Source organism: Macaca fascicularis, chromosome 4, assembly GCF_037993035.2.
Source record: "Macaca fascicularis isolate 582-1 chromosome 4, T2T-MFA8v1.1".
NCBI classification, from domain to species: Eukaryota; Metazoa; Chordata; class Mammalia; order Primates; family Cercopithecidae; genus Macaca; species Macaca fascicularis.
The window spans coordinates 163,065,591-163,081,045 of record NC_088378.1 but is presented as its reverse complement, the minus strand read 5'-3'; the positions used below and the strand labels follow the sequence as shown (position 1 = coordinate 163,081,045).

The following is a 15,455-nucleotide window of genomic DNA, read 5'->3' as shown; positions in this document are numbered from 1 at the left end:
TGTAGGCTGATACCTGTCTCTTCTGAAGTTGCAACTGATATCTCCACTTGTGACCTGTTGTTATAAAAGATCTCATTGATAATAGTCTTTTTCACCTGATGAATTTTTTCCTCTTTAGCCTGAATCTACTTACCTTTCACAAAACAACAACAACAACAACAACACACACACACACACACACACACACACACACACACACACACACATATGCCTGGAGCTAGACATATAAGATTCTTGTATTTTTATCACTTCTCTCTCTGGTGGGTCAGAGCACATAATGCCACATTACACATAAATAGAACCAAAGATACAGAAATCAGAAGATAAATCAGATTGTCTCTGAAGCCAAGATAGTCTAACAGCTAAAGACTGTTATGTGGTACAAGTCCAACGGTTAGAATGCCCAAGTTCCTTAAATAGTGACTTTAGAAATGCTAGAATATTCGCGTAGTAATACAGTGCTTGTGCAAACAAGTCCAAGCAGGTTCTTAATTTTTCCAAGTAAGTGTATGCTGCTTTCGGGTTTTATTATCAGTAATTCACAATATGCTAGAAATGAGCACTCTAACACAAAATAAACCAGATAATGAAACTAAATTGTACAAACTAAATGTCACGTAAAATGTAAAATGCGTAGGCAGTAATTATGCTCCTTATCAATATCCAGGATGGGTAAGGATATTGATAAGGAGCATAACTTCTGCCTACACATTTTACAATGTGTATAAAAAATAAGGAAAGGACTCAATGAAGTCCTAAATCGTGTGTTCTAGGAAGAGTGTGCTGGTAAGCAAAATCAGTAGACCATGTGTAGGCCTGAAACTTCAACTTGTCATTTGAAAAAGAGAAATTATCTTACATTTCTCAATATACTCTTAATGCTGACCTGTTCTAGTGGAGAACTCCCAAGCAGAATTACATTTTTTTGAGCATAGCTTTGGAACTCCTCAAGGTAAGCAGGGGAGGCTTCGCTGGCTTCTTGGTGGATTTCGTGACTCTGATTGGAACTCCCAGGTGCTTCAGAATTCAGATTCTCCTCCCGGCCACTCTCATCTGTTTACCCCAAGAGAATCACATGGAATTCCACTTGTTTTGGCCAATTTAATGTTGACTAAGCACACAGTAGACTAATCACTGATTTTCTTATATGCAATAAAGTTCGGTTTTTCATAATCGACCAACTAACAAATTATTTTCTATTTCATGTACTGGAAAACAACTAAAGCACAGAAGTTTGAAGATTAAAAAACAACCACCACCACCTTTGTTTATCCCATAATGTTTACAGACTCAACAAAGTACAGCTGTACATTTAAGCCCTTTTCCCAGTTACCAAATATATCTTGAAATGTGGATACTGTGCTTTTCTGTGTGTTAATATTACATGTTGTTTACTTCAATATCTTACGACTTACTCGCTGTGTTGCTGTAACCTGTTTAGGAGATGAATAGGCTTAGAAGAAGCCAGAGCTCTTTGGTTCATTTTCCCACCTTAGGATCTCTGAGAACATTTCCTGAGCTCTGCACACGAGGCACTTTATTTGGACTACCTTGTTTATTTGCATAGAAATGTCAGCATTTATATAAATGGTATGCGTACTTTACTTCTCTATCACCTGAACACAGTATCATCTACAAAAGATATCTATTCATCTAGCCAGATGCATGCTGTAAATATAAAATGATCTTCCCTCTTCCAGTCTGTAAAAAATGCTGGAATGTATAATACAAAATTTTCCACATCTCCTATTCTAGAATTTTAACGAGAATCATCAAAAGAGAGCTTCTTCTCCAGGAGGAAATGAGATGGCATGCTGGAGAAAGCACTGAGTTATAGTGTCCAGAGGCCCACTCGCCTTGTTCTTTGCGCCCTGATGCACTATATTACTCTGCATAAGTATACTTTCTAAGTCTCAGCTACATCCTTTTCTATAAAATAGTTCACAAAATGCCTATTCTATAAATTCTATGAGACTTAAGTCCATAAATGATTTCCGAAGATCTATTAGATGCTATCTGTAAATGTGTGACTTGGGTGGTTTCAAAGGATCCAAGCTGAAAAAGCCATCAGAATGGAAAAGAAACAGCAGGCATAAAAGTGCACTATTCAGTGTCTAGCACTAAAAGGTATTCAATAGGTTTGCTGAGTCAGAAGTTAGACTAAACACAGAGAGGCCTGACTTACGCATAACCATTTATGATGCTTCATTTTAAGCATCAGCTTGAACAGGGTATGGTGCCCACCTGTTTGCCCAACCACCAGTCTCGATGTTGTTGGGAAGGTGTATTTAGATGTGACTAATATTTAAATCAGTTGAGTTTGAGTAAAGCGGATTACTCTTCACAATGTGTGTGGGCCTCATCCAATCAGTCGAAGTTCTTAAACATATAGATTGGGGCTTTCCAAAGAAGAGGGAATTCAGTCTCAAAGCCACAGCATAGACACTCTGGTTGCGTTTCCAGCCTGCTGGGCTGCCCCACACATTTCAGTCTCAAGACTGCAACATCAACTCCTACCTGAGTTTCCAGACTGCTGCCCTGTGGAATTCAGACGCAAGACTGCAATTTCAACTCCTGCCTGAATTTCACATAAACTCTCACCTGATTCTCCAGGTTGCCAGCCTGTCCAAAGGATTTCAGACTTGCTATCCCAGCTACAGAGTGAAGCAATTTCTTAAAATAAATGCCTCTCTATATATTGTCAAACCAACTGGATTCTGCTTCTCTGGATAATTCTGATACACCATTTGAACTTGGGATCCCTCAGAATGAGCTGGCTTGAAAAATGAGTTTGCTTTGTTTATAAAGGCAAAAAGTAATAAATGGTTGACCACACAAACTGATAGCAAAAAAGCAAAGGAGAAGTGTATCCAAGCAGGAATAAAATTTTAAGGGTATTATACTGTAAATGGGGATAAAAATGAGGACTAACCTTTAAAGGTTGTTATGAAGTTTAAACAAGTGAATTATTTAGAACAGCGTTTAGGACAGTTCCAGGCACCTAGGAAGCACTCGAATGTTTAACTGGCATTAATATTTTCACCAGCAGGATTATTGTTATTATTTTTATTATTCTAGGTACGCGCTTGTCACATCTGCTCATGTAATAATAATTTAGTCATCATAACTACTGCATGTAACAGGTGTTACATGTTCATTTGGCAAAAATGACAAAGAAAGGTTAATTAATTGGTCCAGGGTCACACAGCTAATAAATGATGAAGTCTAAGCATATATTTAATAGAAATAATAACTATTAGAAGACATTATCATGATCAGCCCTCTCCTCTTATATACTTTGAGGAGTTATTATAATAAGGAAGACAAAATTATTGAGAAGCACTAGGCACACATGGTAAAATAATAATAATAATAGAATTATTCCCCATGAAATACACAGCAACTTGTATTTAATTTTTTGGCAAAAACTACAATATGGTTCTGGCATGAATTTATATATATGTTCAACGAAGAATTTAGAATTGAGTTTTTTAAAGGTTACCTTTAAATTATTAGTTTAATACATAAAATACGTTTTCACTTAAAAGCATAACTTACAAGTATGAATTTCCATGCTAAGGTTGAGAACAGTGTACTACTTGTCTTCTACCACTCCAAAGCATTTGTTCAAAAGCTAAGACACAGTCTTTAAAAAGAGTAGAACATAGTCTCATAACTTAGTGAATCCAAGTATGCCATATGTCATTTTAAGATCCTTCAACAGTAAATCTTAAATCATTTTCACCATTCAGGGTTATAAATTATATGCAATTATAGGAAATTGGGTCATAATTACTTTTCCCCTAAACTTCAGCTACATTTAAATATGTACAACCATGGAAAGCTCACATAGGTAATCAGTGAATGGTTATATTTAGAAAAGATAGGTGAGCATTTGCAAGAAACCATTTCAATCAATTTACAACTAATGTTAAAATAAAAGAGTGAAGATATTTGGTCTCTTACCTTGGGGTTCTCCTTGTCCGCTCTCATCAAAAAGCTTCGTTAATCGATTATAGAAAATTCTCTCGTCATCTTGTAGGAGTGTTAAAAGAACATGTGCATGATAACTTTCTCATCAATTAATTTACAGATATGCAGACATAATTACAAAAAAATTATTACTCACTATGGCTATTTAATTATATTCTGGGTCATACACACAATTTCTACTCAATTTGCTGCCTTGTTCTGAAAAAGAAAAACCTTTTGTAAATAAATGATAATTAGAACAATGATTTTTAAATGTATATTGCAAGACATGCATAATAGGATACTTCTCCATTAAAACTGATATGTTGAATGAATTATGCCATCTATTACTCAAGAATCATTTCAGAATAAGCCATTTTGGTTTGTTACAACATACAATAGAATATACAAGTGATCAAAATGAATGAGTGTTTTCCATTAGCTACTCTCTATATATCATTTTTTAAATATTTGTGTATAAGGAACAACAAATTTAGATGGTTCTGGATTATTTTGTATGTGCTATTGCAATATAGTAGGAAATACAGGGATTCTAAGTTCTTTTGTGAATGTAAAGCATTAAGGCTATGTCATTACCTACTGCAAAACACACACACACACACACACACACACACATTATAAAAACATTATTCTGGAAGAGGGCCAAAAGGTCATCCAGCTGGTTATCCCTCTTTGGAGAATTCTGACTAATCCACAAGCTATTGTAACCTACATATATAACCTATACGCAAAATTGGAAAATAATAAAATGTTACGCACTTACTACATAGTAGCACTGAAATCTGTATTCTATATAACTAAAAGGCATTTAATAATAAAGTATTTTATGATTTCTACTCTCTACCATACAAAAATGAACATCATATTACCCTTCCAAATTTTAGTGTAAAAAATAAAATCGTGGTGGTGGTGGTGGGTTATTTACACTGAAAAACAGAATATAATTTATATTAAACATCAAAAGTAACCTACTTAGGGCCTTCCTCTTTATACCATTACTTCCAGGAAGCTCAGTGTAAAAATGAGTGCTTAATTAGGTAATAATATTGTCCTGTGTTTTTTGCACATTAACTTGTCCCTTTTTGCAGGTGTTCTCAAATTCCCCTTCCATCTTTACTCAAACTTTCCTATAATTATGTGCATTTATGTTTCTGTTGTAGGCTACCTCAAATTGTTTTGGAAGTAAAGTATAGATTACAAACAAATAAATATTAGAACAGCTGCAGTGGCTCATAATACCAGCACTTTGGGAGGCTGAGGCAGGCAGATTGCTTGAGCCCAGGAGTCTGAGACCAGCCTGAATAACACAGCAAGACCCCATCTCTACAAAAAATACAAAATTTAGCCAGGCATGGTGGCATGTGCCTGTAGTCTCTGCTACTCAAGAGACTGAGGTGGGAGGATCACTTGAACTTACGAGATGGAGGTTGCAGTGAGCTGAGATCATGGCACTGCAACTCCAGGCTGTTTTAAAAAAAAAAAAAAAAAAAAAAAAAAAAAGCACCTCAACTGCTCAACTACTCAACTAAAGTGAAGACAGATGGGTGCAAGCAAGACTTCTGGGGTGTTCCCAAAATTCTGCCACATGAAATGCTGTGAACTTTAGCTTGCTTCAGACTGCCCCTCTCTGGAACCATCCCAGCAGCTCTGGTGTTGTGTCTGCGTAACCTTTACCCCATGTGACAGAGAAAGTGGAAAGGTTGCTAATTAGCACTGGTTGACCCCTAAATGGAATAACTGTGAAGGTGTGAGTATCAAGCAAAAAGAAAAAGAGGACATTATGAATTGCAGACGGAAGGCTGAGGACTCATCTTATCAGGGGGCGCTGAGCTGAGTTCTCTTTCTGCACACCCGCATCTTCTTGTTTCTTCTGTTCTCCTGTTACAACTCCAAAAGATACCGTCATATGATTGAGACGTTTCATATTTTGCCACCACTTGGACAACGGGACTGAATCTCAAGACTGGCCAATAAAAGGCTTTTGGTCAATAGCTGTGTTATTACACTGAAGGAATTCACCAGTGGGAGCCATCATCAGAAGAAATCCCAAGTGACCACGAATACTTGATCCCACCTCCAATATGTCCCTTTTTTATTTTTATTTTTTGACAGAATTTCACCGTGTTTTCCAGGCTGGAGTGCAATGGTGCGATCTCAGCTCACCACAACCTCTGCCTCCCGGGTTCAAGTGATTCTTCTGTCTCAGCTTCCTGAATAGCTGGGATTACAGATGCATGCCACCACACCCAGCTGGTTTTGTATTCTTAGTAGAGATGGGTTCCACCATGTCGGCCAGGCTGGTCTCGAATTCCTGACCTCAGGTGATCCACCCGCCTCAGCCTCCCAAAGTGCCGGGATTACAGGTGTAAGCCACCATATCCAGCCAAATATGTCCTCTTTTTAAAAAGTATTATAATATTACTATATTACTATGTTATATATTACTTATATATTACAAGTGACAATATATGATATATAAGTAGATTATATATTATATATTATATATATTAATATATCTACTTATTTTCCCCCAAAATAGTTTCTTCTTTCTTTCTTTTTTTTTTTTTGAAATGGAGTCTGGCTTTGTCACCAGGCTAGAGCACAGTGGCATGATCTCGGCTCACTGCAACCTCCGCCACCCAGGTTCAAGCGATTCTCCTGCCTCAGCCTCCCATGTAGCTGGGATTACAGACACGCGCCACCACGCCCAGCTAAATTTGTGTATTTTAGTAGAGAAGAGGTTTCACAATGTTGGCCAGCATGGTCTCGATCTCCTGACCTCGCATGATCCGCCCACCTCGGCCTCCCAAAGTGCTGGGATTACAGACGTAAGCCACCGCGCCCAGCCTATATTTTCAAATATCCGATGTGAACTTGTTATCTTTGATAATGGAATGTTAGAAAATGGAGCTTACTGTATGATGCATATCAGACTAATCTTGACAGATCTCGTATCTGGTCACACGAAGTTTATGGGTTAATATGAAAGTGCAGGACTCTACATTATTCACTGGGTTTTGGACAAATATGTATCACATACATATTATGTGTGAGACACTAAGTGCTGGATATACAGCATCCAATGAATAAGATGCATAGAACTCCTTCCTCATGGAGTTTTCATTATATTTTCTTTTCTTGATACCATAAACAGAGTAGAGCTTAGCTATTAGGAGTGATCCTTTGGTTCGTGGAAACACCCTAGAAGGTGGTAGAAATATATAGCAGACTGATCTTTTACCAGTCATATTTGGCCCAGTGCATCTCATTTATATCATATGAATACACAGGGTTCCAGGGTAACAAAACATAACTTACAGAAGATGTAGGAGAATGGAGAAAACCTATTTTTCAACCATGAGTTCCTAAGCCATAGCATGTGTAACAAAGAGCCTAGATAGATGAAATGAAGATACATAAATCCTTACCTATTTTGAGAGAAAAAGAAATCTAAAGGCCAGGTATGGTGGCTTACCCCCTGTAATCCCTGCACTTCAAGAGGCCGAGATAGGTGGATTGCTTGAGCCCAGGAGTTTGAGATCAGCCTGGGCAACATGATGAAACTCCATCTCAATTAAAAAAAAAAAAAAAAAATTAGCTGGGCGTCGTGGTGCACATCTGTAGCCCCAGCTACTCAGGAGGCTGAAGTGGGACAATCACCCGAGCCCAGGAAGTTGAGGCAGCAGAAAGCCGTGATCATGCCACTGCACTCCATCCTGGGTAAAGGAAGTGAGACGCTGCCTCAAAAAAATCTAAAATCTCTTTCCAATATACATAAAATGTATCTTGTAGTGAAGAAGGAACTTCAGAAAGAAGAGGAAAAAAATGCTGAGGAAGAAATGAAGGGAAAAATGAAAGCAGAAGAGAAGAAAAAGTGGGAAGGCAATTAGAAGGAAGTGGAGGAAATAAAAAACAATTGCGAAGGAGTTCATTAGAAAGGAGGCTCATTAGAAAGGTGGAACCCGCAGCTGGTAAGAGGGCCAGCCCCCACCTCCCGCCGCACACACCAGCACGGATCTGGCTACAGGTAAACACACAGAAAGAGCTAGCTTCCTGCTCTGAAACGGGGGACCCCATGTTAGCTGCGGGAGTCAGACAATAGTAACTGACTAGGGAAGGGAAAAGGTGACCAGCAATATTTTATAAAACTTACCTGTCTGTAGTTAGAACCATTCCTTATTCATTGAACACAACTTATTAAGTTACCTTTCCCAAATTAGGGAGTCCTCGCATTACAAACATTCCACCAAATATAACTATATATTGTGATTCCTAAGAAATTTAAACAGACTTCAATGGTAATTCAATCAACACCCCTCCCCAGATATCACTAGAATTGTCTCTTTCTCCCCAAGTGTGTTTGGGTATATAGAAGGTCGAACTTTTCCAGCCTCACATCCACCCTGGCTTTTGAGCTACCAGTGAAAACTGACTCTGAGACTAAGTCCTTGTCTTATCTTGCACATAGGTCTTTAGATAATATCTGTGGATTCTGCATCATTTAAAAATAGGTTATCGAGAGCTACTTTGTAAAATAATCTTTGCACTATGCTTGAGTCCTTTTTGTGAGAATTTACCCTAGTGTTTTATGAAAAAGTGCAGACTCAATGACTGGCACCCACTGGTAGGATATGATCTAGACTGCAGCTGATTCTAAGTAACATTTGTCATTGTCAATATCACATCAATAACCTTTATAAAAACGCTATTTTGTAAACTATAAAATATGTATAATACTATGCACTTAAGGAGCAATTTTGAATTATTATTTTACAACCACAACTAGTATTCAAGATTATAGAAGAGGAAATTGCTATCATATCACTTCCCTTTCATAATTCTCAAAAGTGAGGTGGTGGTACCATGAATTCAAGGAAAGAACTTCAATCATCACAGGATATGGAAATCTCACATGCTAGATGCAGTTTGTTGAAGAATGCTCATTTTAAATTCAAAAAGCAGAGATGCATTTGAAGGTGATGACGCTCCTCAGACACATACATGGGCCTTACGATGGCATCAAACTGCTCACAGTAGCATCAGATGAAAGCACATCGCTGTTTCTTCCATCTGACCAGCCCACTGTCCTTGATGAAAAATTACCTTCGCTGCCCATCATGTTGTTAGTGGTTAAAACTTATCATTTAAATTGTAAGCTGCAAAATCTAAATGGAACTGCATGGGTGATCTTTGTCACCTCACTTTCATGAATGGAAAAGAGTATTCTGACACAAAAATTACATACTTAATTCTAGCTCACCTTCTCTGCTGACCTCCATCGCACACTGCCTTGGGTTTATTTCCTCATCCATCAGTGGGTCAAAGTAATTTCTGCCGTATTCATTTCCTGTGGAAAGTACACGAGGTAAGGGTCAGTGATTATTAGAAGCACATGAACCAAAATGTTAATTTTGAAATCGACACCAGCAAAGAAGGACCATTTTAGCTCTTTTATAAGCTTAATTTTTTTACAAGTCTTCCAGGCCTCCCTTTTTTGTAATTATCATCTTGCAAAAGGTCAGAAAGGTAATTCAAGAAACAAGTTCATGCTATCTTTCTGTTGCTAAAAAGTTAATGAGAAAATTATCAAATGTAGACTTTAGAATAATAATAAAAATCTTAAGCCAAACTATATTGGGATATACTCATGAAATGGAAGTAGTTGGATTATAATGATGTGTAGAACTCACTGATGATTATATTTGCTTACTTATATTTCACTAAGTGTATCATGATGTTGTGTCCAGAATTCCACAGGCCATTTAGTACTATCTTAATTATGAAAAACTACAGCAGAATGTACATGTTGCTAGTTAGGTGAAAAGAAAGAGAGAGAGAAAGAAAGGGAGAGAGGGAGGGAGAAAAGAAGGAAGGAAGGAAGGAAGGAAGGAAGGAAGGAAGGAAGGAAGGAAGGAAGGAAGGGAGAGGCTTGCTTATAGATCTTTTTTATGTCAACTTCAGTAACATGAAGGGAAGATACAAATGACTTACCCATAAATTTATCCCACACACATCAACAATCTCAACACCACTAACCAAAATTTCTCACATCACGTCTCCCACTTACTCTGTCCTTATCTTCATGATCAAACTGTAGCATGAGGTATAACTTTGTAATAGAAGAAAGGGTCTGCTATTAATTTTCCAAATCTAGTTTCATACTTCCTGCAGACTGAAATGTATATGTCTGTGGCTAGCAAAATGAACGCTACTCTAATGATAATTCAAGTTGCCTCAAACATTGCAAAAGAAATAAAGCCTTGTAGAATGAAAACAACAACTTTGAAAGTATGGTTTGCAGGGAAGGTTTAATACATAATAGGATTAATACATAATAGGTATACTGTGATATTCTTTAGTATATTTGTTTTAGGATCAAAAGTAATCCAAATGGCAGCCCCTTTTCCAAGGCTAAATGAAATTTTGATGTGAACCTAGGTTTAATTTCTATTTCTGGACTGACACATTTTTGTGTCAGTCTCTGTTCTATCAATGCAGTTAAGTACAAAAACTGAAAATCTGCTTTACCTTGAGGTCTCAATAAGGAAAGAATAAATGAGTTTCATTTTTGTTACTCTATCTGTCAACAACTACTAGGCTGATAGGAATCTTGGTGGTATGTAATCAGAGTCTTATGTACTGCAATAACACCATTCTTCCTCATTCACTGTAATTGGTTTTTTTTTTTCTCTCTCTACCACAAAGCACTGTGATACTCTAACTATGCCCTTCCATATGCTGGTAAAATAATTCACCTATATTAGCACAAAGATGGTAGCATAGTCCTTATATTGTCAATCAACTACTGGTACCCATAGTCTGGAAGGTTCTCCAATCCAATACAAAACTCAAATTATTTGTCTTCTATAACTGACTAGCAAATATTACCAAGATAATCAAAACCTTGGAGGGTGAAAAAAGTTAAGTCATGTTTAACCAAAAGTCTGGAGTAGTGTATTTAGTTTTTAGGTTCTCAAACCATTTGCATCCCTGTTGTCAGTGGAGATGTTGGGGTCTTGTCCAGCTGCACATGAATGGGGCCTGCACCCTGGGAGCCTTCAGACCACCATTTCCCTTCAGAGCTCGATACCTCCACACACAACTGGAAACAGGGCCCCTTAAGGTCTACACAGATTGTTCCTTCTGTGTTTCATGTGGGTTGACGTACATGTGTTAGGTTACAAGTGCCAATACTGGAGGGATTCATTTTGCGTGTCCCATTCTGGGATCCCATGTACAGCATTTTACAAGGAAAGAATTCTGAGGTCACCTGAGCAAAGAGACAGCTTTGACACTCTTAGTTCTGAAATCCTTTAAACATCCCCAAGTTCTATACTGTAATACATATCTAGAATTTATGTCTTTTTATAATTTAAATGCATTTTATATTAATTTTACATTCTGTTAAGCATTGTTTTACAAATATAGTTTATACTCAACTATTGTCTGTCTTCCCCACTAAAATATAACCTCTGTGAATGCAAAGACATTATCTCTTAGCTCACTGGAGCACCCTCAGTGCCTAGAATATTACCTGCCTTATAATATGACCTGAATTCCTTAGTTAAATAAACTTCTCTTGGAAACCTATTGTAATACCCTAATCCTTTCATTGCCTAGATGTTCTCTCTTGATTAAACAACCTTTCATCACCTTTTATTCATATTTTTTCTCTATTCCCCCATCCCATCTCTCCTCCCCATCATCACCACCTACCCCCACACTTTAATTTTTAATTGAGTGCCTTCTAGGAACTGAGCACTGTCTGAATTTGAAAAACAAACACAACAACAACAACAACAGGAAAACTATGACCCCTGCCTTCAGAGTGGGAAGAAGAAGGAAGCTAAACATATACAATCTGGTATGATTTAGAATGGAATTCTGATCGAGAATATCAGAGAAGCATCTACCCCATATTGGGGGTGTCAAAGAAGACTTCTTGGAGAAATGGCTACTGGAAATAAGTTTTTGGAAAGGTGATTAGGAATTAGCGAGTCAGAAATACAGGGGAAAGAAATTTTTGACATCTGGGCAAAGGAGAAAAGACTCCAGGTCATAAAGTCATGGAAAGTACAATTTGTTGGTAGATGTTCCTCAATTTTTCTTGACCTCCTAAAGCTACAATTTAATAAAGTGAATAATGGAACCCAAACTTCTTCACTAGCCCCAGAATCAGCGTTAACTAATGATTTTGCTGAAATTCCTAGTGCACTGTTGTACAGTGTCACCTTCCAATGTTTCATATTCATTCATTCATTCAACCAATACTCACTGAGTGCTTATTATGGGACTATAGCAGTAAAATGAAATACCCAAAAATCTCTCTCCTCACAGACCTTACATTCTGTGAGTGGAAAAATAAGCACAATAAATATGTATATTTTATAGTTTATTAGATAGTGAAAAGTGATGAGAAAAAAGTGCCAGGTAAGGATGGTCAGACCCCCAGGAAGGGGTGGGAGCTGCATCTCTTGCTTCCACCTTTGTGTCAAACAAAGGGTGCCACTTAGGATTAAGCCACTATGCTTTCAAGACAATTGAGAAAGTAAAGCTATAATGCATTTATTATTATTTTAATAAGCTATCCTTCTAATTGCTTGCATAACATAAGTCAGTCTATGAATCAAATAAAAACACACTCTCAAATATTAAAATGATTGTTTCTTTCTATTGCTATTCCTTGTCTTAATAAACCAATAATTTAAACACAGCAGGTAGAATTTAGAAGAGTAAACCCACGGAACCTGTTATAAATTTAGAAACAATGGACTCCATCATAACAGTAGCTCCTTTTGCGACCTTTCATTGGGTGGAGTCAGGATTTAATGAAGTAGGATGGTTTTAAGGATATGGTGTATATTACCAGAAGGTAGATAGCTAATAGAATCAATTCCTAAAGTGTCCTAATCATTCAGAGTATGCTTTTGGATATATCTAAAATCATCTCACAGGAAAATTAACAGACCCACTGAGAAATTCAAAGTAGGGCATTTAGCAATACCAAAACGATAGATTTTAATATGGCTGATATTTAACTCCTTGTAATACTCAGATGAATATATGCCAATCCCATGTGTGTGTGTATACACATATATATGTTGAAGTATGGTTCTACATTGAAGCAAACAGATGTGATATATAAACGAATAAATCAGTAAATTAGTCTTCTCAATATTCTTGATACTCTATTTTTGCTTCCAACTTCCTAGTATTAGCTGCTTAATGTCTAGAACCGCATTAGTTAATTCATTTCTCGTGCTATCTTTTATTGAACTAGGAGAGGAATACACACACACTTGCCTTCTGCCCTTCCACACATATCAGGTTTTCCTATCATTTAACTCAGAGCAGCACAGAACATAATCAGAGCTTTTACTTAAATTACACTGTACATGAACTTTGGTCAGGAAACCCTCTAGTGTGCACCCATGCAGTTCCTTGGGGGCTATAAGAGTGAGAATGAAATTGCCCACCAGAGGAAGGTTAGTAACAATCATCGAAGTGTCTTGACTCAACGAAGCAATCACTTCCTTTCAAATCAGCTACATTAGCTAGAGAGGAAGAAAACACTAATGCATTTGTGTGTTTCTCAGGAGTTTTTGTTTTGTTTTGTTTTGGCCCCATTCTTGTTCTTTTCCTGTAAATCCACCTGCTTCAGCTCAGCTTTTCCTCGCCGATAACTGTGTTTTCTATAATATACTATAAACTAAATAACTAAACAATTCGTATTTTATGATTACAACCATGCACCAAAATTTTACCACAGAGGACATTCTCCTGACAGCATTCTTTTTAAAGGCATAAAGCCGGGAAAAATAAAATTAAGTTTGATTCCTATGAACTTTGTAAATAAATTTGGGAAAACGTCATATTTTTTCCCACTTTGAAAATCCAATACAAGTATCTCCAGCTGAAATGTCCATGGGGCCAGAAAGTCTGCATAAATACAAAAACATAAGTTTAGAAATCAGGGGACTGCACTAGAATATAAGGGAATAGGGACAATGTCAAACCTAAACACACTGTACCATACTAAAATCCAAATACTATTTTTATAAAGTTGATTTACAAAACTATTTTGTAAATAAAAGGCAACTAAAAATACAAGAATATTTCTTAATAAAAAAAATAGTTATCCTAAACCAAGTCTTCATGTACTAAATATCAAAACAAAGCAACGACAACAACAACAAAAAAGCTCTCTTTTTTTTTTTAAACTTTAAGTTCCGGGATACATGTCCAGAATGTGCACGTTTGTCACATAGATATGTGTGTGTCATAGTGGTTTGCTGCACTTATCAACCAATCACCTAGGTTTTAAGCCCCGCATGCATTAGCTGTTTGTCCTGATGCTCTCCCTTCCCTTACCCCGCCCTCAACAGGCCTTGGTGTGTGATGTTCCCCTCCCTGTGTCCACATGTTCTCATTGTTCACCTCCCACTTATGAGTGAGAACATGCAGTGTTTGGTTATCTGTTTCTGCGTTAGTTTGCCGAAAATCATGGCTTCCAGTTTCATCCTTGTCCCTGCAAAGGACATGATCCCATTCCTTTTTGTGGCTGCACAGCATTCCATGGTATACATGCACATTTTCTTTATCCAGTCTCAAAAAAATTAGTACAATGAAGACTTCGTTTAAAATAACTAACTCTTAAATATCAAAACAAAACAACAACCAAAAAACAACCAAAAAAACAGTTATCTTAAACTAAGTCTTCACTGAATTAAATATCAAACACACCAACACAAAACAACCAAACAAATAAAAAACGAATGACCAAAATATGAACTGTGACTTGGATATCCATCATGAATCTGATTATATAACATTCTCCTAGAAATCTTGGCCAAAGCATAACTGGGAAAAAATAAGGAAAATATGTGCCAAAGTTATTGAAAAAATCCTATGTTGCATACACATAGAACGACAAAGTGATTTCATGCCATGAAAACAAGAGATTTGACTTAAAATCTTTCAGGACAGAGAAGATGTTATTTGAATAATATCTTGGTAAACAACCATATACATAAAGAATCATTAACTTTTCTAAATACCAACCATAGCCACTTTGAAGATATAATGATAAGTAACACATCAAAACCTATTACAAAGCTCCAGATAACACTCAATAATTAATTAATTAATATTAGACTTTCATAGGAATCTATAGGTGGTGATCAACATTATTAATCTTATTCAGAAACCCAAACTAAAAGGCACATGAGTAACAACATAATTAAAAACAGAGTCAGAGATAGAAGAAAAATCTATACCATTTTTCTTTCCTTTTTTTAATTTTTGAGACAGAGTCGCATTCTGTCACCCAGGTTTGAATGCAGTGCCACCATCATAGCTCACTACATCCTTGAGCCTCACACTCCTGGGCTCAAGGGATCCCTTCACCTCAGCCACCTAAGTAGCTGGGACTACAGTCATGCACCAACATGCCCAGCTAAATT

General features: G+C 36.9%; 1 protein-coding gene across 1 annotated transcript in view; it reads right to left on the bottom strand.

Annotated features, from left to right (window-relative positions):
• Positions 1–850: 850 nt before the first annotated feature.
• LOC102129582 (orofacial cleft 1 candidate gene 1 protein-like) overlaps positions 851–15,455 on the bottom strand; it is a 70,790-nt gene continuing 56,185 nt past the window's right edge. Inside the window, 2 exon segments of the mRNA XM_074039118.1 lie at positions 851–1,053; positions 9,254–9,340. Of these exon segments, the coding sequence (XP_073895219.1) occupies positions 851–1,053; positions 9,254–9,340 (290 nt within the window).